Source organism: Chroicocephalus ridibundus, chromosome Z (genome assembly GCF_963924245.1).
Source record: "Chroicocephalus ridibundus chromosome Z, bChrRid1.1, whole genome shotgun sequence".
Lineage (NCBI taxonomy): Eukaryota > Metazoa > Chordata > Aves > Charadriiformes > Laridae > Chroicocephalus > Chroicocephalus ridibundus.
Genome location: NC_086316.1, coordinates 71,927,264 through 71,952,143, shown reverse-complemented (window position 1 = coordinate 71,952,143; position 24,880 = coordinate 71,927,264). Strand labels below are relative to the sequence as shown.

The 24,880-nt window shown below is 36.6% G+C and overlaps 1 protein-coding gene across 2 annotated transcripts in view; it reads right to left on the bottom strand.

Moving 5' to 3' along the window:
* RICTOR (RPTOR independent companion of MTOR complex 2) overlaps window positions 1-24,880 on the bottom strand; it is an 89,037-nt gene that overhangs the window by 16,096 nt on the left and 48,061 nt on the right. For both annotated transcript variants that reach the window (XM_063321398.1, XM_063321399.1), the window contains 15 exons: window positions 24,643-24,743; window positions 22,072-22,234; window positions 21,567-21,668; window positions 18,792-18,838; window positions 16,447-16,582; window positions 15,665-15,864; window positions 14,436-14,562; window positions 7,646-7,810; window positions 7,116-7,192; window positions 6,920-6,998; window positions 5,936-6,045; window positions 3,218-3,305; window positions 2,380-2,472; window positions 1,398-1,504; window positions 491-720 (listed from right to left, as the gene is read on the bottom strand). In XM_063321398.1, the coding sequence (XP_063177468.1) occupies window positions 491-720; window positions 1,398-1,504; window positions 2,380-2,472; window positions 3,218-3,305; window positions 5,936-6,045; window positions 6,920-6,998; window positions 7,116-7,192; window positions 7,646-7,810; window positions 14,436-14,562; window positions 15,665-15,864; window positions 16,447-16,582; window positions 18,792-18,838; window positions 21,567-21,668; window positions 22,072-22,234; window positions 24,643-24,743 (1,825 nt within the window). The remainder of the gene's footprint in view (window positions 1-490; window positions 721-1,397; window positions 1,505-2,379; window positions 2,473-3,217; window positions 3,306-5,935; window positions 6,046-6,919; window positions 6,999-7,115; window positions 7,193-7,645; window positions 7,811-14,435; window positions 14,563-15,664; window positions 15,865-16,446; window positions 16,583-18,791; window positions 18,839-21,566; window positions 21,669-22,071; window positions 22,235-24,642; window positions 24,744-24,880) is intronic.

Below are 24,880 nucleotides of genomic sequence, written 5' to 3'. Positions count from 1 at the left end.
TTCCTGGATTTAAATTTAAATATCCATAACAAAATTAAAACATATTAGATATTCAAAATATACAAGACTTTAAATACAGCAATAATCTGTGTACGTGCATACACACACAGAGTACATGTATTTATATTCCAGAATGTGCCTTTGAGGACAAACAAATCAATGTATCTTTATAGCTAAGCATGCAGATTTCTGCAGGGTATTACAACAAGCTGCTATGACTTGACATAAAAACTAGTAACTTACCCTGCTGTTAAAATTTCTTACTACACCAAATGTTAACCTCAGACACCGTTCTCTTCCCTCTCACTTGTCTACATCTCTCTGAATGCATATAACTGTCCCCTTGCTTGCACTCTTCCTTCTTGCAATAGCACCTTTACAGCATTTTCTGAACCTCATCCTGCCAAAAGGTTGGTAAGAACACCAAAATGCTGTTTTGTGGTGGTTTGGGGTTTTTTTGTTTGGTTGGTTTTTTGTTGTTGTTACTTACTTGAAGGAGCAGATTCGCTTTCACTGTTATGCCTAGAACTAGTGGACTCAGAGTTCAAGCTAAGAGTGCTGGGTATAGAAGAAAGTTCATTGCAGAGCTGCTCCATGTCATCGGGGACCACTGGCCAAGGCTGTCTACGACTGTGTCTCACTGCATCCCAGTTGTGATGCTTCAAAATGTCACATCCTTGTTTAGTTTTGGCTATTAGACCAAGCACGTAGACACAGGTTCTGTATTTAATGTATACATAGAAAAAAGAGTAACAATAATAGCGTCTAACTTAACTAAACTTACTTCTTTTCTGAAAGGAAACAGTTTCAAACAATTGAGCAGAAACTTCACAAAACTGCCAAGTAGCTCTTTGTTCATTTTTATGTGTAAACCAGTGGAAACCTAAGAAATGCACTAAAATATGTGAGATACACTATTTAAAAATAAAAAAAAGAAATATTACAAGAGCCCGATAACAGAGTAGAAAAGTACCATTTTTTACCAAAGGAAAGAAAAAAGGACAAATATTAACACAGTAGCAATATTAGGCGAAAGACCGTCTATTTATACTTCTAAAGACTCAATAAAGATATTAATAAAAATGATGGAATAATAAATTGATTCTAACAGAGATATAAGTAGCAAATATTTTAATTGTTTTTTTAAAATAGCAGAAAAGCAGTATGTATCTTTTTTGATAGGTTTCATTTGCTCACTGCATGTTCTTTCAGACTTCCTATGCGATTCTGCAATTGTGCAGGATTGAGATTGATACTCAGTCATCTATGATCTTTAACAACTGATTTCCAAGTAAGAGCAAAAAAAATAATTTATATTCCTGTAAATTAGGTAAGGCTATTTGAAAACCTATGGCAACTACCGTCTGTACATTTTACGTATAAACAGGTACACATACCCTCTAACAGAGAGAACCTCACAATGTTGGGCAAGTGCCATTATATCAGGAATTACGTTCTCCTCTTGAAGCAAGTTAAGGCCCCAGTTTGATGATCCAATATTGCCCTGGAATAAAAATTTCTCAAGTTAAGTTTTGATTTTGATGTGACCTCCAGCACTATCAATATAACGCTTTTTTTTTGTTTGTTAGTAGTACAGTTTCAAGACACATCTTCTCAAAGCAACTAGAGATTTGAGCACCCTTTTTTGGCATTTCTTAGACATGCAAACTCAAAAGACTTGGCACACTACGTATAATATGTAAAACTGTTCACAGTTAGCTACTATGATTCCTCATTTTACTAATTCTACTACATCCAGCAGTACGATCTTGATTTACTCGTTTTACATTCCTCTTACACGGGCATACAGTATCTTCCAGTAATAGTCACCTTAGACAAATGTTCCAAAATAAACTTTGGGGAAGACAAGAAAGCAGCAGACAAGCAGTTGAGGTGTCAAAGCAAATTTAGAAGTGCAGCTTGGATAGGCACAGGCACTAGGCTTTTGCCTATCCCAAGTACCAGGGGTGTCATGACCATATATATTCATAGGCATCAACAGGGGCAGCCAACTTTCTTCCAGAAACACTGAATTTTGGACCACTGCAGCAAATACATTAAAATCAGACCACGACAGCTTGTAACTACAGGTTCCATACTAACATTGTTGCTACATGTGGCAACCCATTATCTTTATTTGTTAAAACAGAAAAAAAAGACAAAGTGACTATTAAAAAACTCAGAACAAAAAAGGTGCAGTGAACCATTTTCAACTGAAAGTCCAGTTAGGGTACAGAACGCCAACTTGGAAAAGCCACAGACATTTCATGACAAAAACCCTAATTAATGATTTTATGGGATTTTGCATAGTTATTTCAGAATCAAGAATCAAAACAGAACTCAAAACAATTGCAAAGAGTTTATAAATATATTACTAACCAAGGCCCAAAGGGCTGCTTTCAGCTGCTTAATTCCTTCCCACTTATCCAGCATTGGGGAACGAACAGTGTAACTTAGATCTGTAACAATACTCTGAAGGAGAAAAACAGAAGAAAAAAAAGACAACCTCAGTAGAAAATGAAGAAGAGACCTCAGTCAAACAGCTTCTCTTGCATTTTTAATAAAAGGTGAAGCACTAATTTGAAGTATGCACCCTAAAAATGAACAGTAGTAGTTCTGGAATAATAAGCATGAATTAACAGCAATGGTAATGCACTGATTACATCCATTCAGATTTTATAAAGATAACATTAATCAGACTAACACACTGCAGTATATAAGCTGTCTCTTGAACTCTTCAACTATCATATTCAATTCATTACATCATCTTGCAAACCCACATTAAAAGTGAATTAATTTAAGCAACTATGAACTGGCTTAGGATTTGTTTTCTTAGCTTTTCAGGATATTAGAAAGATTTTACCCCCTCATCTCCACATCTTTGTAAGCATAAAAGGATAGGCAAAGTTTTACTTGTCAATATACAATTCACTCTAACAGACTGAAAAATTATTTCTATTGGTGAGTTGCTTTCTATTTCAAGATTTTGCTAGCCACTTTGAGAAAAATGTTGCAAGGTATTTCTCTGGAAGGAACTTTACGTGAGTCTAGATGGCAAAGACTGTCTCTACAAGTTTTTGGCTCCATATAACTTAAGACTTTTATAATCAACTTATTTTGCAATGACTGTTTAAATGTCGTTTCTTATAAAACAAATTTAGAAATGGTTACAGTAATCTTTAAAATCTTTCAAGTTATAAATAGTTATTATCCTCACCTGAGACTCCAATAAATGGCAGCCCGTTTTATGGTGCACCAGTTGGCCATAAAGGTGAACTGGCAGGTAGACGTGTGGTCGCTGTAATCTGGCAGAAAGAGAAATCATATGCTTTCCCAGCAATTCTGAATTATTACTTTTTCTTTTTTTAAATAAATTACACTGCAGTGTAATCCAATGAGTTACTCTTGAGTTTTTTTTCAGACAAAGAGGATTCTTTCAGAGAATTTAGACTAGAGTATTTCAGTTGGAAGGGACCTACAATGATCATCTAGTCCAACTACCTGACCAATTCAGGACTGACCAAAAGTCACAGTGTGTTACTAAGGACATTGTCCAAATGCCTCTGAAACACTGACAGCCTTGGGGCATCGACCAGTTCTGCAGGAAGCGCGTTCCAGTGTGTGACCACCCTCTCGGTAAAGAAATGCTTCCTAATGCCCAGTCTAAACCTCCCCTGACAGAGCTTTGAACCATTCCCACACGTCCTGTCACTGGGTATGAGGGAGAGGAGCTCAGCACTCCCTCTCCACGTCCCTCCTCAGGGAGCTGTAGAGAGCAATGAGGTCACTCTCAGCCTCCTTTTCTCCAAACTTGGCAAGCCCAAAGTCCTCAGCTGCTCCGCACACGGCATTCCTTCCAGCCCTCTCACCACCTTTGTTGCCCTCCTCTGGACGCATTCAAGTCCCTTCACATCCTTCTTAGATGGTGGGGCCCAGAACTGCACACAGCGCTCCAGGGGAGGTGGCACCAACGCTAAATAGAGCGGGACAGTCCCCTCTTTTGACTGGCTGGTTGCGCCGGGCTTGATGCACCCCAGGATGCTGTCTGCCCTCTTGGCTGCCAGGGCTCACTGCTGGCTCACATGGAGCCTCTGCCCACCAGCACCCCCAGATCCCTTTCCGCAGGGCTGCTCTCCAGACACTCCTCTCCCAGTCTGTACTTGTGCCAGCGTTACTCTGTCCCAGGTGCAGAATCTGACATTTGGACTTGTTAAATTTAATCCCATTTATGATTGTCCAGTGCTCCAATCTATTTAGATCCCTCTGCAAGGCCTTCTGTCCCTCAAGAGTCAAGAGCACCTCCCAGTTTGGTATCACCAGCAAACTTGCTAATAGTGCGTTCAACTCCTTCATCCAGATCATTGATAAATATATTGAACAGAACTGGCCCTAGAATTGAACCCTGAGGAACACTGCTGGTGACTGGTCGCCAGCCAGATATAGCCCCATTCACTACAACCCTTTGACCGCTGCCCTTCAGCCAGTTTTTCACCCAGCGCACCATGAACCTGCTTATCCCACAGCTGGACAACTTGTCCAGAAGGATGCTGTGAGGGACAGTATCAAAAGCCTTACTAAAATCCAGAAAAACTACATCCACCACCTTCTACTTCCCTTAATCCACTAGTCAAGTGACCTTATCACAGAATCACAGAATGGTTTGGGTTGGAAGAGACCTTAAAGATCACCTAGTTTCAACCCCCCTGCCATGGGCAGGGACACTTCCCACCAGAGCAGGTTGCTCAAAGTCCCATCCAGCCTGGTCTTGAAGTCATACAAGGATATCAGATTGGTTAAACAGGATTTTCCTTTGTGAACTCATGCTGACTCTGCCTGCTGATTGCATTGTTCTTTAAAAGCCTTTCAACAGTACCCAGCTGGTCTTCTGCCCCACTTACTTAAGACACAATGGGATTGCCTGCTCCTGTGCTTTTAAAAGGTAGTTCTTAAAAACTGACAAACGCTCACGGACTCCTAAGCCCTCAAAAGCCAATTCCCAGCGTACTCGGCTAAATAGCTCCCTGAATAGCTTAAAGTTTGCTCTCCTGAATTCCAGGGTAGCAACTCTGCTAGCCTTTATTCTCTTTTCACTGAAAATTTTAAACTCAACCATTTCATGATCAAAACAGCCACCTACCACCACATCTCCCATGTGTCCTTCTCTATTCACAAATAGCAAGTCTAGGAGGGCATCCTTCCTAGTTGGCTCACTGAGTACTTGTGACAAGAAGTTATTGCCTACAAACTTCAAGAATTTACAAGACCTGTTCATGACAGTAGTATATTACCCATTGATGTCTGGGAAAGATGAAATCTCCTATAAGGACAAGGGCTACCAATCCAGAAATTTCTCCTGATTGCCTATAAAATAACTCATCAGTGTTAACATCCTGGCTGAGGAATTGCTGGTAGACAGCCAGTACACCACCTCCTTTGTTTCCTGTTCCCCTAACCCTCACCTAGAGGCTCTCACCTACATCACCACTAACTCTAAGGGCTGTACAATCAGACCTTTCCCTTACCCACAGAGCAACACCTCCACCTCACCTGCCCTGCCGGTCCCTCTCGAATAGCCTGTAGCCCCCCATCCCACCACTCCAGTCATGAGGCTCATTCCACCAAGTCTTGCTAATACCAATGGTATTGTAGCTTTGGTAACTGACCAACACTTACAGTTCATCCTGTTTGTTTCTCATGCTGCATGCACTGGTGTACAAGCATTTCAGAAATGCTTCTGAGCCCTCTCTGCTCCCAGGAGCAGTGTAAATGTTCCCACTAGCATTGCCACCCTCAGGAAATGCCATGCCAAGCTGTGGCTTACCCACTGCAATCCTGCTAGTATTCCCTTCGCCCACTGATTCTAGTTCAAAGCTCCAAAGTTCTAGCTCATCAGTCCCACCAGCTTATGCCCAAAGACACATCTTCCCAAATTTACCTTTGGTTGCTCCGACGAACATAGTTATCCCCATCAACAGGTTTGCGGTATGTTGTAAGTGCTTCATTAAGTTGTTCTTCAATCAGTTCAACATACTTTAAGTTATATTCCTAAAAGAAGATAGACAAAGGTTGACACAAATACACTTAGTGGTTTACGTTTTTATAGTACAGTACTTTATAAGGAAGGAATAATTGAAGTACTCCTTAAGGAATGCTGAATTTCTTTATGATCTGAAGGTGGGGCTCATCAAAATTACTGCCCTTCTGCATAAAATGAGTTTGTAGAGTTGACAATTGATTCCATAATTGTTTCAGTGAATGTGTTAAAAAAGAAAGGAAAGAAGGAAATACTTCACATCTGACTTTAACCCAAATAATCTCAACAGACCACCACGCATTTTGGTATTCCTTGAGAAGTAACAGCCTAAGTTATTAAAAAAACCTGCCAACAGGAATGGAACCAAGCACTTACAAATCAATTATGAAAACAAATTGACATACGAAGAATTTTATTCTAGTCATGATAACAATGCATTTTTCTTAATGGCCATATGTTCCTATTTACTTCCTAACAGCATAAGCTGATTCTATCTTCATGAGCTCCAGATTTAACTTAGCAACAACCAGAGGTAACAGATATCTTAAAAAATAGTATTCCTTTATACACTTCTCTAGATAAGACCTTACACAACAATGTATTTTGGAAAGTCACTACCCTCCTCAAGTATTTGCTGAACTATCAAAATTATATAAGAGGCCTGGGTAAATCAAAAGCAAGCATGCATCGAGGAACTATGGAACTGTAAGTCCCTGACAACTTTTTTCAGCAAATCTTAAGTCACTGAGGCAATAAACGTATTGGCACTAGAAATACACGTATATGAATATGCAATATTTTTTAAGAATCTCTGACCTTCTAAACTTGCATATTCACACCCTTCCTCCTCCTTATATCGAGCACACTTTTTATTCTTAGCATTACCTTTTGCCACTTTTCCATTTGTTTTGTTACATAACCTCTTTCATTTAGGTATGAAAACCCCTTTGGGATGGACAGAAATCTGCAAAGTAACATCAGACTGTTAGTACTCCTCTTAAAACAAATCATGTAACTTCAATAAAAGCAAACACTTATTTGTTCCCACAGTGTAAAGTCAAACAGCACATTCAACATTTACCTTAAGAGTAGAAGTAAACCCTTGTCTCCAAGATGAGAAAGAGCTGGTTTCATTTGGATAAGGGCATGAAGATTGGCCTAAAATAATTAAAAAACGCGTAAGGAATATCTGAGCACTATACAATTTTGAAAACTACAATTACTACAATCTGCCAGCAATGAGGCAGCAAGTTTTTCCACAAAAGGAAGCATCAAACAGCACTAACCTCATCCTAATATTATGCACTTTAGGTACCTTCTGTTATTAAATGTCTATTACTTCACAAAAAGTATAATGATAAAAATAGCCGAGTTAGTCTGAGTTCATATTTAAAAATAGGCATAATCCAGAAGTCTACATTTTTTGTCATTAATACTGCAGTACTTTCAGCAAGGGGTCTATAAACTATTATGAAGTCCATCAATGACAACCAAGAAACATAATCATCAGTAGCCTCTTGCATATTTTCACTTGGGTACTGGGGCAGGGGGTGGGGAACAGCTTACGGAGTAGCACACCAAAAAGAGGTTGAAAAGGGGAAGGATGCTCACCTTGTCTTCACACGCCTCATCTAGAATATCAAGTGCCTCAGAAGAAATAGTTTTATTTTTATCATGTAACTGGGTCACCAGTAACTCAATCCCCCAGTTGCTGAAGAACTCTACATTCGCTCTCAGTAATACTCGTAAATGTTTTGTTGCATACAACCTGCAGCTCTGCAAAAGTAAGGAACATGCTTTTCTGAATGGAAGAAAAATAGCTGATGTAGTTAATCATTTACCACTTTAAAAAATACATTTCAATTATCATATTTTACAGGAAGTAGCTGTGATGCACACCTTGTGTATTAGAAGTACAGTCTATTAGAGACCTATTTCTATCTTATCAAATGGGAAACTGGAGTCTAGATCACAAGTAATCTGCTCACTGCAAGTCTCCTTGGAAAGCCCTTATCAGTCATTCACTGTGATAGCACCACACAAAGTCATCAGGATTAGCAATAAAAATAGCTTGTAAATGGCCAGTGCAATTGCATATACTTTCATGTATGCAATGTTTTGCAAAAAACTTTAGCAAGCAAGTAATAGGGTCTCTGGGGAATTTATTTTAATAAATTTAACTTGTTTCTCAAAAGTATCTGACCTACAAAACTTTTCAGAAAACCTTCTAAATAGAAAAATGTTATTTTCTCTAATAAGAATTTCCCAGCACTTACAGTTTACTACTATGAATTTCTCCAAATGACAGCAGAATGAAGTAAATACCCTGTTGTTTTCTGTACTGTTTCAAAACTTGCTGAATAAAAAGCATAAACTAATTAACAGCCTTTTCTTTTAGAAAAAATACACAGAAAATAGAAGCAAACAAGCTAAGTTTACAAGAATTTGGAGTGTTCTGGTGTGAGCACTGAACAAACCTAACAACATATGCTAAGTAGGAAAAGCGCTGTCCATGTGTAGACAAGCATAGCTGGCAAAGACAAAATCAGGTGCCCAAATCTTTCTTCAGGTCTTCAATCCCTACACCTTTAAGGCTATGATAACTATAACCAAGTATATTTTCTAGACATTAAAATATAAACGATTTATGTTGGGATGTATGTGAATATCCGTACCCCCAAGAGATAGGTGAATTGGTCCAGTCTGGACAGCACTACCTAGGTTAACAGTATCTTCTGGATTTTTTTTTTTTTCCCCTCCAGAAATACTTGGCAAGTAGGACTTGAAAGAAAGTGAGAGTAAGCAATGTGAACATGCACAGTGCATTTCAAAAACCTTGCCTCATTATTTCAACTTCAAATATCATTTGCACTTTTACACTTATTCAATATAGAGAGGCTTATTTTTTGGAGGGGAGACAGGACATGGCACACATACCAAGACAGACTGTGGAACAGTGATTCTCAACTCTGCCCTAGGCTGCACAAGCATTTTAAAATGGCTTGGATCCCATTAGTGGTGTGCCTTGTATGCGAAAAAGACGATCAGCAGCATATTTATTAAAGATGAGAACAAGAGCTATTATGCCAAAATGGTAGCTTGATCTAGATGTTAAGCCTACAGAATAACACAATAATATGAAACCAGAATTCAGTGTCACGTAGTTCAAGTGTTAAAATCTGTCTATAAAGAAATGTTGTTACTGCTATAACTACACTGTGTGATACAGAGAACAAAAGATAATAATGCTCACTTCCTGAATATGCATTAATCTATCCAGGAGCTAGTACAGAATTAGAACAATTTATATTTTCTGTCTGGAGAAGGAAAAGGTAAGAATGAACTCGTGACTCTGATGGGACAATAAAATGGCACATAAAATTTACTGCGGATAAATTTGAAACGAGCTAAAGTGAAAAAATAACCCCAGCTTTACACAAACAGGCTCTGAACCAGCTCCTTCCACCCAGCGAGGAGATCTTGGGGCTAGAACTAGTTAGTTCTGTGGAAGTGTTAGATAGAAGTTCAATAGCAACCAAAACCACTGAAAGCACACAGAACAAGATGTGTCAGCATTGTCACTAGGTAAATTCACTGGGCATTGACATCTTGGATGCTGTGTACAGTTCTGGTTTTCTCACCATCATCAGAAAGAAAAAAAGGAAGAAGTGAAAAGGTGTAAAGAACAGTAGAACAGGGTTTTAAGTAACTGAAGGTATGAAAAAGGGTGTTTACAACAAGGAATGACTCAACAGGCGAAGATGTTCAAACCTTAGACCTGGGGTGCAAGCCACTGCATGCATTACCAACAGTCCTAAAGTCTTCAAGCAGGGCCACAACATTTGTGCAGCAAGATCACCTGTATGCGCTTCCCAGATAAGAGGGGCAAAACCCAGCATAGCTTTTCCAGAAGAAGCAAAATCCTTCAGTCTTTTTACTTTTGGTGAACTGTTAAGAAAATCAGGGGATATCTGAGGAAAAAGACATTCCCCTCTTTCCCCCATGCACGAATGAGATGAAAAACACAGATAAAGCCCTGTACTAAATCTGTCAGAAGAGTCTTATTTTTACTATTAAAGGCATTTGAGACCCTTAGAAGTGAAGAAGCAACTCAGAGGTCACAATGCTGAGCCGATTACATCGAGCTCAGGGTAGATGTAAGATAAGTCTACCCCTTAGCCACCTAAAAAGTAAAATTTTAGGTCACGAACTGCGGCACTTGAGGACACACTGGCTACTCTGCTGTTTCTACCACGAACTGGTAGAAAGGCAGCTGAGGTAGTATTAGTTTGCTTCAGTACAAATGACCAAAGCACATCAGGAAGTAGGTTAAGATGTGCTTCTGCTTCGCTGATCTGCAAGGATATGGTCTGCAAACGTTTTTGTTGTATAGTCACCCCAAAATGCTCCTCTCCCTTTCTAACACTAAGATGGCTACAGAAATTAGTTTTCCTTCTTCCGAGACACTCATTAGCAAATGCTTAACAAACCTGCTTCACTAATCTGGGTAGCTGTGGAAGGTATATGAGGCTATAACCTCACTTAACCCAAGAAAAATAGCATCTTCAGCTTTTGAAATAAACAGATAAGGCATTTCATTAACAAACGTTTTGGGGAATTAAAATTTCCAAAGGGAAGACGCCTTACTGAAGATGGTCTTTCTACCTTAGAAAACACACCTTTTTCAGAAGTTATGTCCAGTCCCATACATTTTTCTTGCTTTTAAACAGAATTTAGAAGCCAGAGGTGGCATATAGAATCAAAATCACAACTTGTTTTACGGATTATATCAGTTCTGGTAAACTAAAAATATATTCTCCTTACGGGACAGAGCAGCAAGTGGTATAAACTGTGCAAAGCTTCAGTTTTTTCTTATCATGCTTGCTAAATACAAAGGATTAAATTTTCTTTTGCTGTTGACAATGCTGCTGTTGCAGAATTACATATTGTAAAACCCAGAAAATGGCAGATACCTTCCCCTAACATGAAAACCCAGGTACTTCCACATTACTCCCCAGTCAATGGAACTGCCCATGCAAATACCTGTCAGTTCACTATTTCCGCATTATTTTGGGTATCTTATTATCTCGGAATTGGCAACTATTTCCACCTCACATTAATTTTTTAATTTCTGGAAGTGACTTTTTCCAATTGCAGCTGTTAAAAAATACTATTTATATCAGTAAGGATACAGTTATGACCAGAATAACCAAAAGGTTTTATCCTTTGGATTATCTTTTTACACTTTGATCTTCTCTTGGGAGCATAAACACCAGAAACACTGAAGACAAACATCTTGTCCAAGAGATAATACCGGCAAAATTGTGTACACCAAGCATTGACAAAGGGTTCTTTGACAGGTCAATGTTTTGCCTTTTTGTCAAGTAGTACTCAGTGAAATTTTCCCTTCAAAATCCCATGAGTTCAGTTTCCACCATAAAAATGTATGGGCACATGGTAAAACAGGAGAATAATTTCGTAACGAAGTAAATAAATTTTATCCGAGTATGAAATTATCTGTGGTTGATGCAAACATAGACCCATTTCTGCTGGCTGAGACAGTCCATTGTATTTGTGATTTTCCTCTTTTAGATGATGTATAAAAAAAATTTCCCTATGAATTCCAAGAACTTAGGCAAAAAAACCCAGCCTGAGGTAGTCTTACCCATCCCTCAGGGTTCAATGTGTTTTACAAAGGAAGTCAGGCTCTACTTAAGTGGTTCAAACAGTAAATTTTCCTTCTTTTTTAGTATCCTAATAGTAAAAGATTCATTTACATTACCGGTGAACAAACAATACTGATTTTTTTTATATTTCTTAAGTGTGTTATCTTAAATTCTCTTTTTTTTTTAAAAAAAAAGAAAGAAAATACTGTTGCAGCACAGAAAAATCAGGGTACAGTCGCATCCAGTGCAATGCTGAAGTCTAAATAGTAGCATTTACATCCCAACACATCTCAGCTATGAAATTGCCTGGAGTTCACTACGGTTAGAGACCTGCTATACCTGCATGTACACCTAACTCTGATATGACATACTATTGACCCATGTTGTGCACGTATGAGAAAGATTCCACTTTTACTGAGTAAGACGGCGCTCAGCAGTTGAGAAGATATAACCAGATAATTTATATTCTCCTTCATTTCAGGAGACTGCCAAAAATAGACCGTTACTTAGTATCTGCTGCTTCTCTAGACAATGTTGCTAGATCCATGCATCAATGAGAGACTGGGAAAAGGAAGCATTATAACTCAGTAGCCATGGGCTACTAATATAGGCTGAGACCTTAAAACATCACAGATGTGAGAAGGTATCAGTGTATCTGGCAAGAAAGATCTCTAGCTTTAAAACGAATTATTTAGGTTTGAGTTCCAAAATTTGCCTTCTTAAAGCTTCTGAGCCCGCAGAATGTCTCTTAGTTTTTTCCAAAGGTTCTACTTCGACATCAGTCAAGGTCTGGCATTAAATAGTCAAGGTAATGCCAGCAATGAGATCATGATCTCTAATCCTTTTCACAATCCCAATCAGACCAGAAGTGAAATGGGTAAACCTGAGGGCTCTACACGCTTTCTTAATTTCTGAAGAGTGAGGTCTACCTTATTCACATCCGAAGTACAAAAAATTGTTGACTACCTATTGTCCATTAAGCTGAATTACAAATAGGTGGAAATTGTATTTTTACTTATCAGCACCAAGAGCAGCGGTACCTCTGAACTGCTTTCTAGCTTTGTATACACTTGGGACAGTATGTTCAGACAGTATCTGCATCCCACTTTAAGCCAGGCTGCTTACAGCTAGGGATACCTGTATCAGAGTTGAATACATTCTGTTCTGGGTTTGTTTGGGTTTTTTTTGCCCCCACTCAGATTAAAAAAAAAAAAAAAAAAAAAAGTAGAAGAGGAGGTGTTTACAGAGCATTTGGAAGGAGATCAACCCATTCCCACCTACATAAAGCTACTGGTGTAAGTACTGGATGCTTGAAAAACATTTGGAACTCTCTCTCTCAAACCAGAATTTAAGTCTTCATACCTCAGATATCAGCATCAAGTAATCTTTCCCAAACTCTAAACCACAAACACTAATTCATAATATGCCTCAAATTATAAGTGTAACTGTATACTTTATTGTGGAGATTGTGACAGCATGCCTGGACTTTTTTCTAATTGTTAACTAGCTGCATTTAGAAGAAAATGAAATGCTGGAGTGCTCTTATTCCATGTATGGTCCCTTTTATTGAGGTAAAAATAGCTGGGAGGCGGTGGAGTGGGCAGTACCCATTGACACAAAATCTAAATAGAAACAGCTAAATTAAGTTTCACAGTCTGAACTGTTCTTAAGTGACAGTCATCTAACAGGATCTTAGAAGTTAATAAAGACAAAGGCACGTATCCTCACAAGATACTGATTTCTGCTTTCTTGCTCAGGCTAGGCATAAAAGGCTAGCTTTGGAAAAAGGATATCAAAGTCATTACTTCATTGAAATACTACTTAATTATTCAGTAGGGAGCCTCACCTTCTTTCAATCAGTCATTCCTATCTTCATTACTTTCAGACTCCACTCTTTACCCATAAGAATCACCACATCTTTGACAGTCCAACAGACTATCCTCAACTTCATTCCTTCCCTCTCCTCTTCCAAAATACAATCAGATATTTAAAGCTAGCATCTATCTTATTCCCTCTTGTGTCCACTCTAGAATATGTTCTGCCTTGTCCAGGAGACAGAGGAATAGCTATCCCGGAAGTAATGAAAATTCCTTCCTAGTTAGATTTCCACTCATTGTCATTTCCCTGACTTCAGTTCTTCCTTGTCTGTGATGTTACACCTGACTGATTTCTCTTTTCTGAAAATTTCAAGAGTTTCCTCTCCCAAATCTAAGTAAGTCTGTATTTTATTTCCACTCGCCTTCTTTGATTCAGAAGTACAAATCCCGTGCCTATTGCTGAACCACCTCCTCCTTCCAGGAGCTATAGCTTCTACTCATTTCCACCACAGTAACCTCAATCATTATAAAAACAGTATCTACCACTGGAAGGTGAACCTGTTTATTACTGCTAGAAATACACATTTCTGTTTGTGAAACAGTGCCTTCACGATTGGTTTAGGAGATCCATTGACCTAGACAACAACGTTACACTTGGTTTATGCATTCAAAGACTTCAACCCCCTTCATACATGAGATAAACTTCTATTTGAATGACTTAATTTCTTGAGCACAAATACAATATATAGCGTGAAGTTAACAGCAAATTCAAAAAGGTACGTGAACAGGAGTTTAATTTCCCTGAATACAAAAATAGACCTTTCTGGATATATAATAGCTTAAAAATAATACACCTTGAATAACAAAATAAATGTTTAGTGGCAAGTAACAATGGAACATAAGTTGAATCAAACTTACATCAGTAGCTGCTGTCAGGATTTTAGAAAGGATGACTCTTGCTAAACCATCCCTGCTGTAATCCAAACTAGAAACAGTCAATTTTAACAAGTGATCCTGGTTCTTCAAAGAGCAGAGATTAAGAAGACTGGGGGATAAAGGGGAGGGAGAAGAAAATATGAATTATTATTTGAACCCAACTCAAACCCATTTATTTATTCAATCAGGAACTCAAACTTAAGTACTTTGAATGAGACTTTAATTTCTATAAACACAGTACACAAAGTTAAGTCCTCATATGAAATGGAGAAACTTCAAACTGTTATAGCTGTTACAGTCAAATGGGGACCAAATAAAGGACTGAACTGCAAAGGGAAAGACCCCAAACCAATGTTTTTTTATAACTGCTCTGTAAAAATTTTGCTAGCATACTTTAATTACTGATTATAAGTACAAAAAAAAAAATCAATGTTCATGAAGCTTTGTGGACAATTCCCTATTGTAAAACATTCTGTGTGTAAAGCTTGTCATAAGTTTAGTCCTATTAACTGTCTAGATTTTATTGTAAACCAAGTTTTCTGAAGCCAGTAAAAAACTCGCATTCTAGTAATCAGTGAAAATAACAATTAAAAAAAAACAGAGTACATCAAGACATCTGAATTTTCACCTAGAGTTTACTATATTTAAAATACACTAGTATTAGCCACTAGCCAATTTACTCCCAAAGGAGGGTAAGTTTATTTGTACCTTAAGAGAATTTTGAACTTCACAGCTTCACCCAAATATATTGGACTGAAGTTTATGTACAACATGCATCATTACATTTCACAGACAGTATGATACCTGCCAGTTTTTGGTGGTTTGTGTATTTGTTTTGTTTTCTTTGGGTTTTATTTTGGTTTTGGGTGTTGTTTTTTTTTTTTTCATTTTTTTTTCTCCTGTCTTTTCCGTACAGTATCATCCTTCCTGATACTGATTTCAGTCAGATAGGTGTGGACAGAAAAAAGTAAGCTATTTTGTAACACAATCACTTATATCTGTTCAGTAATGACAGACTAAAAGATGCCTTCTTAAAAAAAAGATAACAACAAAAACACAGAAAGCCCTCACAACTGGGTATCTTTACTTGGAAGTAACTCAAAACAACTTCGAAGTTTTCAGCTTTACAGACAGTGGTCCTCATGCACAGTTTACCATTTTCATAACTATTACACCCGTAAGCACAATTCACACAGAATAAAAACACTCACCACTGAAACACATTACATTTTTCAAGCATTTTCACTCCATGAGGGTGACAAGAAAGAGTACCAAAAAACAGGAAGTAGTGCTGGCTAAGGGTATTCAGCAACCCATTATTTTGAAGACTACGTTCAGGTTTCATTCCTGATGAAGAGTTGAGCCAATGTACAATATCTTTAACCAATTCCTCCAGGTAACCTTGTCCATCCTAACAAAACAAAGAGTAATAGCATTTACAAGCAACAGAACTGGGTCTCTCTTCTTTACTGAAACCCATAATTTAAGATTTCTTAAAATGTATAAATAGAATACAGATACAAAATAGAAATGCTGGCTGGCAAACACAATTCAGCGTAAAGAGAAAGGTTCAAGGCAACGAAAAGGAGTTTATCTTGGAGACATCTTAGGACCAATTCTGTTCTTTCCAGGAAAAGGATTGTTCAATGACATTTTCCTCCCCCCTGAGGCATAAGGGTGTTTGGCACAAAAGAAGAAAGGAGGTAGACAAAGGAAGGATATACATAGTAAAAATTAAAAAAACCTCCAAACCCTAAGTTGCATTTAGTAAATCTGTATTTAATAAAACTTCTACATAAACACAGTTGTCTTCCTCCGTGTCTTATTCAGAAAAGTCAAGATCTTAAGTTATATTTCTTAATTACACTGATCATTTTATATTTAACTCCCAATGTCTACAGAAGTCTTCACTAAAATGAAGGCTTTTCCCTCTAAGGTGTGCATAGCAGCACTACTTATTCTTCCTCCAGTCTTGTAGCCGAAAATTTCTTACCTCTTCTGATTCAAGAAGAAATTCAGTAAATTGACAACCCACCACAGTGAGCTGCTTAGCCTTGGCATAGTCCAGATCCAGGTTGGCATACAGTTTACTGCTAGGCTTGTAAAAATAAAGCAATCTCCTTACAAACCTATGGAAAGTAAAAAAGACCTTGCTATTTACCAGTATGACACGGACAGTCTCACAGTACAAAATGATGCTGGTAGAAGAGATCTGTTACCATTAAATTAGCTTAATGGAAATAAATTTTCAAAAGCTATTAAATCTTTATGCTCTTGGAAGTCATGGCTTCCTTCTCATTCTCATGCTTACAATTTATTCTGCTGTAATTTATCCTGTGGTGAGTTTCAAACACTATGCTAGCTAGACTTACGAAGTGCTAAAAAATAAACTATGCCATCACTTTTCTTCAGCTATAATAGTAAAAGCTACTATGAAAAACACATTTTTGTGTTCTGCCAGAAGGCCGTATTTATTCAGCAACAGTATCTTCATTCACCTCACTTAAGCATTCCTAAGCATAACACAGTGACTGCAAACACAGACTCTCACTCAGAATTTCTGAAATCATGGTGAGCAATACAGCTTGAGTTTTGCATTGCAGGAATAAATCCTCAGCAAAGAAGTTCCCTTTGCCAATTCATCATCAAAAAGTAAATAAACATGCATGCTTTAAAATAACACAGAATGTTCTGTCTGAAGGTAGATATGTGAGGCATAAAGGCAAGTTAACTAAAGCTCTGTGCCTTTAGTTAAAAAAAAGTGAGAGCAAGCCACTATCCTCAACTCCAAACACAACCGATTATAAAGGAAATCTGAGGACTGCTTTATAGTTTTGGTGAATTAAATTTATTTTATTTTGCATTATTAACAAAAAGTATACTCTATATATATTAAACCACACATTTTTATGTGTGTATGTATGTGTATGCTGAAGTATGTAAATATGGATGTATATACACATACATGCGTATACATGCATTGCATTAACTGTATCTCTATGAAGTGAGGAAATCTGCATGAAAAGTATCTGGAATTTTACTTTAACAGTTGTAAGACCATTGCAAGAACACTAACAGTAAAAAAATATAAAAATCAACTTATGGAAGGACAAATAAATTTACTTTACACTTCAAAATCAAAGTGGCTGAAAATTTTTTATGATCAGCAGTGAAACTAAAGAGATCTGGGGCTTGATTAGCTATAATTAAACAAGAGCAATAGCATTTTAAAACAATTAAAGCATCTAACTGACAATCCTCCAGAAAGGATCAATGAGCTGTAGAAGTTTTACACTAATTTGATCCTAGATTATCTCAAATTACTTGGAATTAAGTTATTTAGGCACTGAACAGTGCTTGAGTGCAGCAAAAAATCAGGGGTGGGTGTGGATGTCACAGCTGGGACTGCAGACATTGCTTTAGAGAAGCAACTTTACAAACCACCAGACCTGGAACACAGTCGTTTACCACAAGGTACAGATTGGCAAATAATGTTTAGGGAAGAAAAAAAAAAATGCAAAGAAAAAACCAAAGCAAATGCAAAATTAAATCATGGCTATGATTACAATGGGACTACCACTTATGCTGGGAATACTATATAAAAGTAGCCTGATTACTTCTAGTGAAAATTTAAAATGGAGCAGCATGTGTTTTAATTTCAAGTTTTTCCTCAAATCCATGTAGAAGTAGCTTTCTGGGCCTACAAATACAGAACTACACTTCAAAATAATTTAATCAAATTGATTTCTGAAATGCATGTTAAAAGGGACATCCAAAAACTAATTACCAAAGCTATTACCACACAAGCACAAAAGCAATGAAAATGTCTCAATGCTGAACAGACATGAAAGGAACCAGAGCTGAACAGTTTGGGTTTTTTCGTTCCGCCCCCCCCCCCCGCAAATCACACACGCTTCCCTTGCCATTAATAGCAACTAGAAATAACTTCCTCTTTGTTTTTGACAAAAGCTGTAATTATATAACTGTACAACTATAGACAAGTTGTCAAGTGATGACATCAAACACTAATGTATGAAATATCACAGAGGTAATATTTTAAGGTTTAAAATGAAATAGGGTGTTTGCAAAGTTGGCATGATTCTTATTAAGGGAATAAATACATGAAGTATCTATGCATAGAAAAGAAACCACTAAAGCTTAAAGATCTGTTTACTTAAAGCAAATATTGCAACCTAATTATCTAGATTTTAATTTTTGCTACTTATCTATAGATTAAGTTTTCGAAATGTGACATATCTAAGGAATATTTTATTGCAATATTAAAAACCAGTTTTTCCAAATTCCTTTCTTCAAAGAAAGTCTACATAATTTACATACCTGTGCAATTGTTCATCTTTATAGTTCCTCAGATTTACATTTGGCCACTAGAAAAACAGGAAAAATAGCATTATATGAAGCTTGTACATCAGTCCTTGATCAGTCACTAAAGTTTAATCATTTCTCTTATAGTTATATATACCTAACAATTAGAAGGCTAAGTTTTCTGGCATCTAATGTTACCTATAAAACCCCCTTATTTTATTGAAAAGCCTACACTGCTTCCCTAGGAGACAAAAAAAAAAAACCAAGAACAAACAAACAAACCAGAAAACCCTGAACAGTTCTTGGAGCAAGGACTGGGAAAGTTGATCACACGCTGTGTACAAGGCCACAATTCTAATGTAACCAGCAAACTCTGAAAAGCTAATGAAACATACGCAATTTTGTTCAGTTTCTCCTCTGCAAAAAAAAAAATTGATATGCATAATAGGGAAATAATTTTTGTTGTTGTTTTCACTATTTATAAGATTTGTTTTAAAAATAATCATTCTGTTATAGTTCACTTAAATGCTGCTTATTAAAATGGTACTTAAACTCCTCTGTTGGTACTTCTAAGATGTTTTAAGAAGGATCACACAAAGTCATAATACTCTCTTCTGGACCTATCCTTTCTTCCTATTAAATGTTCCTCTGTTTTTAGAGCCATTTGTTGTCTCTATGGTTTCAGATTTATTTTTGTTGCTACCAGTAAGTGTCTTCTCAGAAGGGATGGAAAAAAGTGCATCAAACATTCTTCTTTCCTACCCAAGCGATACAGTTTTACATTTCCTATTGGTATACTAGTATTAGGACATACAGTGCAGTAGTTAATGATTAGTAAAACTGACTACACCAGTAACACTGCCAGCCAAAGTATGAAGCTCTACTGTCAATGAGAAAGTCGCAATTCATCCATCTTGACCACTGCCACTTTAGCAGCTTAGACAACAAGCTGAGCAAATAAAAAAGGCAGTAAGGGACGCATGACATCCACGTAGTGAGGTGTTTAGAAAGGTGATGCTCCACAGCCGTAAGGCTGTGAGAGAAAAGGGAGGTGAGTAGTCATGTGAGACAGCAAAGTCCAGCCACTGGAACCTGGATCCTGCTCATCTGCAGACTGAAGATGGACCACTCTGATAACTTCATTCTAGTTTATGCTGGTGTTGTGCAGTTTAACAGGAATGGCAGTGGTTCGAATTAAAACGAGGAAACAAAAACTTCTAATTCTGAAAGACAGAAGTCCTTGATTTTGAGACATTAACAACTGTTTGACAGGACACTAGAAAATATAACGTTGGGGATGTCTGAGATAGTAGGGAAATCGACAGTTTGACCTAAATTTCAGGTAAAAACCCCACCACGTTAGTGGTCAACTACATAAAACTTCCACTATCACAGTATGACACAGACTAAGAGTAAGATTCTAAAAAACAGTTTCTTGATAGTATCTTTGATACTAAATCAAAGTAAAAATATCTATGATTATTAATCACAGATATCTAGCAATCCAGTAAATCTAGTAATTGCAGTAAAAAACCCGTAAAAAGTGAAATTTGGTGGAGCAAAACTATGTCATATACATAGGTATATTCAGGTCTTTATGCCAGACAGATTCTTGCTCCCTCAAGTTCATCAGTCCCTGAAAAAAAATGTACAGAAATATTTAGTTTATTTGTTGGTTGTTTGTTTTTTTTTAAACTATAACCTTGATTATGCTTATCACCCTTAATCCTTTTTTGTACTTTCACCATCTTTATAATCACGCAGTAGAGAAGACAGAAAACATTACCTGGGGGTAATAACAGAAGGATGGCTTTGATGCAGAGAATGACAGGAGCTATTTTGGTTCAAAGACTATACTGAGTACTCAACTCAGAAAGCTCTCTTACCCAAAGAAAGCTCTCTTACCCAAAGAAAGCTCTCTTACCCAAAGAAAGCTCTCTTACCCAAAGAAAGCTCTCTTACCCAAAGAAAGCTCTCTTACCCAAAGAAAGCTCTCTTACCCAAAGAAAGCTCTCTTACCCAAAGAAAGCTCTCTTACCCAAAGAAAGCTCTCTTACCCAAAGAAAGCTCTCTTACCCAAAGAAAGCTCTCTTACCCAAAGAAAGCTCTCTTACCCAAAGAAAGCTCTCTTACCCAAAGAAAGCAAGTTTTCTGCTTAGAAAAGAGGCAGTCTCTTAAAAGCTCTTAAAAATATTTAGGATAATGCCCTCCCTGTTAGAGATCTTTCCTTCATTTCGTAAAAAATTAATTTTGTAATGAACTTGATGCTACATGAGTATTTGTATTAGTTCAATACATACAATGAGTCTGCATACTGCTGAAGTTTTCCTATGTGGCTCAGTCTAAGCAGCTGAAGTTTGATCTATAACCCACCTCCAGCTTTAACCTTCAGCTCATGTTATATAAAAAAATCTCCTATGAAACTGAACAAGGCAGTATAGTTTGTTTGGACTGAAGTCTAAAGTATGAGCAGCTTTAAAGTCATTACACCTAATTCTGCAAAGTCTATTTCTATACAAATAAAGTCACATAAAATTTAATACATGCTTGTTAAGAAATTTGTGAATTTAACTTTTGCATAAAGTGTACTTTTGCATAAAGTTTAAGGGTTGTATACAAAGACACTATATCAGCACTAATTAAACCCATGAGATCCTAATTTTCTGAAATAAAACAGATTATGGTATTTACTACAGAATTAATATTAGAAAGTCAAAGTTTACATGTGAAATAGAGACTTTTTTTCCAAACAATTTCATAGAAATAATATCATGCCCTTTTTAAGCTCACTTTCAGTATGGTCCCTATTAGATTCCAATTCCAGTCAAGGTTCTCCTTATGATTGAGAACTTGGCTGTCTCGAAGATTCATTACAAGTGCTTCTTCTGTATCCTGGAATATAGACATGAAAAACTACAGTAAGTTTCCCTGCATCATTTTTTTCCAGTCCTGTCACAAGATACACTTACTGTTTGTGTAACAATCATTAAAAGGGCTATGCTTCACAGAAATTTGCATTTCTAAGTAAATTGCATGGTTATAGTATTGCATTAAGAATATAATAGTAAGAGATCACAACTGGTCCTAAAAAGGGTTAAAAATTATTGTAATTTCACTTCTCAATTTCTAGAAATGCAATATAGCATCCACAAGTACCTACAAGACAAATTAAATGAAAAAATACTACAAAGAAATCACATAAATGTCTCTGAATTAGATGAGAGAGTGAAGCTTGGGGGGCAGTCTCCAAAATACAAAGTCAAATTCAGTTTTGAAATATCCGTAATGGTAATACCTTTAAAATAAAGATGTCTTTCTGCACACGGTACTGATCCCTTTTTTGGTGCGTTGAGATTGCTTTCTGAATAATATGATCTAAATGGAGGCTGTAAGGTTTAGGTCCTCTTTTCTTCATTTCATGAAAACGTTTTAAGCAGTTTAGTGCAGCACTTGCTCGTCTAATAGAAAAAAAATACAACCAGTATTTGGCAAGTGTTATCCAACTAAAGAGCGCCACTGCTGTATCTTGAGAAAATAAACATAGCTCAAGAAAGAACTGACCAATAATTCCAAAGCAAATAAAAAGAAAATAATTTTCTTGATATGAGTTTTCATACATCCATATGCCTCAGTCTTGTACTGAAATTATACAGAAAATTATCTTTCAGAATTTCTAGTACTGAAGAATGAGCCTTATTGACATGTTTTCTTCTACTCTGCAGTCACTGGTGTCTATCACAGTTCACAGAAGAGACTGAAAGTTTAAAGTTGATAAAGTATTGTGAGATGTCACAGTAGATCAATGTTCCGCAGTGAAGTTGAGAGCTAAGGGATCTAGCTTCAACTCTGACTAACAAAGTTTCTTGTAAATTCTCTTTTATTTTTTTCCTCAGAGGGTAGCAGGAGTATCAGTAGTACGTTTCCTGCTCTTTATATCTAAACAGTTGAACAACACCATGTAAGAAGTTTTCCAGGAAAAAACAGGAAGTAATAGAAATATCAGCTGATGACAGCAGAAACAGTTAATTACAAAATAGTGGTAGCAGGAAAAAAAACCAACCACCTGCTGAGCAAATAAAATAAGGAAGTCTAAAAATAAGGAGGCAAGTCTACCTTTCTTCCCCATAAACAAAAATTCTCATAGGGTAGGAGAGTGGGGTTTATTTTTATATTATCTTCAAACAAACAAATACCTTTGAATTTGGTCATTTATCTAAATTACATAAATTTAATCCATAACAGGGTTTACAGTTTTTCAGAGTATGAAACAACGCAGAGTGCTGACCAAAACCAAGATCCCCAAATTAAAAAAATACTACTACTACAAAATAATTTTTTTTCCAACAAAAATGGGAATTTTTACTACTCTGTCAGGTATGTCCACAAATGCCAAAAAGCAAAAAACCTGCAGGTAATCCACAAAAGTATCTGTTCTGCTCTTCATCCTTCCTCTCATCCCACAGCTTTGAGCAAGTGACATATTTTGTGATGTTCAGATATGCCATTTTTGAAAAATAACTGTGTTTTCGCGTATCAAAATATTCTACTGACATATGAGAAACCTTCAAAACTATAAAAAGCAAAAGGGCACTACGTTTCTTGGAAGCACTCTACAAGCTGCATTTATCATTTCACAGTAGCAGCTTGGAAAGGTTCTGTAATTTATCACCGACAATCCCATGAAAGACAAAATAGAAAGTTATGATATATTTATCAGAATACTGATCTGACAAGGCAGATCAGGAATGGCAAGAGTAATTAACAAACGCATTTCCTATCATCTACTATTAGAAAAAATCCAACACACTGAATTTAAATGGTCTAAATAGTGTTCTACTAAGAAATGCAAGTAAGAACATTGAGTTACAGAAACATATTTTAAAGACAAGTGAATCTATCAAATTATTTGACTTCTTTCTTTGGGAGGTTTAAATTGTGTGAAGTACCCAGGAGATGGTATTTTATGACAAAGCACTTTAGAGGTTAAATTGCAAGATTAACAGATGTAGAGAGGAATTCCAAAAACTAACTAAACTAAAATAAAAAAGACCATAGGTTTTTAAAATCACAAAATTTGGGTACTTCTAGTTCAAAGAGGAATAAAAGCTCCTACAAACATTTTTTTTTGAATCAGATGCCTAAATATACCTCATTTGATTGGCACCATGACTGCCAAACAGTTCTCTAATACTGCTTAACTACTCAGGAATGCTGCACTAAATTTAAAATTTCTCTTCATACATTCTTATTTTTAAATAGAACTAAAAGGAACTGAAAAAATTATCAGTGCAAACTTCAAATAAAACCACCAGAAAGTTTTAACATTATTGTTACAAAACAACACAAAAAACCAGCTCCATGCCAGTATTACATTTTTTACTTTTGCTCACACTACTAATGACTCACTGATTTGGCCTACTACTATTTAGCTATAGATAAACAATAACAGAAGAAAAATGTTGGTACAGTTTTTTTAGTTTTGAAAGTTTAATTATATCAAAATGCCAAAAAAGAAGTATGAAACAATGATGATGACCTCTCCAGGTCAAACACATAGAACACATCTCGGAAGTTGCTTGGTCAAACAGTGCCTTAGAGTTCATTCAAGAAAAGTTTTTGTAAAAATCTTGCAATCTATGCAAAAGTGTTCTGAAATCTACTATCTTTCTTTCCAAATTTCAAAATTGTTACTGTAAACACTTTTGGAAACTATTTCCCTAGTAAGCTATATGCATGTGCTTGTTTGCTTATAAATACAGACATGGTTCCAGCCATCACAAAACTTGCAATGTAGGTTTTCACTCAACTGTAGGGGGAAAAGGAGATGCAAATATTTTTGCTTTTAAGTGTAACATAGAATTCTTACAGTCTTTTCTCTTTCATGATGTCAAAAGATGCTGCCATATTCATTAGCGTTGGTAAGCAGTGCAGGTGATGGCTGTGAGAATGAGGAAGAATTGTGTTTGCCTAAAAAAACAATGAAAGACCTGTTAGAATAACTTAGCGCAACATTTCCAAGCACCTCTTTAGGACCAACATTTGAAGAATTTACCACTTTTCACAAAACATGAGAACAAAACTACTTTTGCATAATGTCAGAGCAG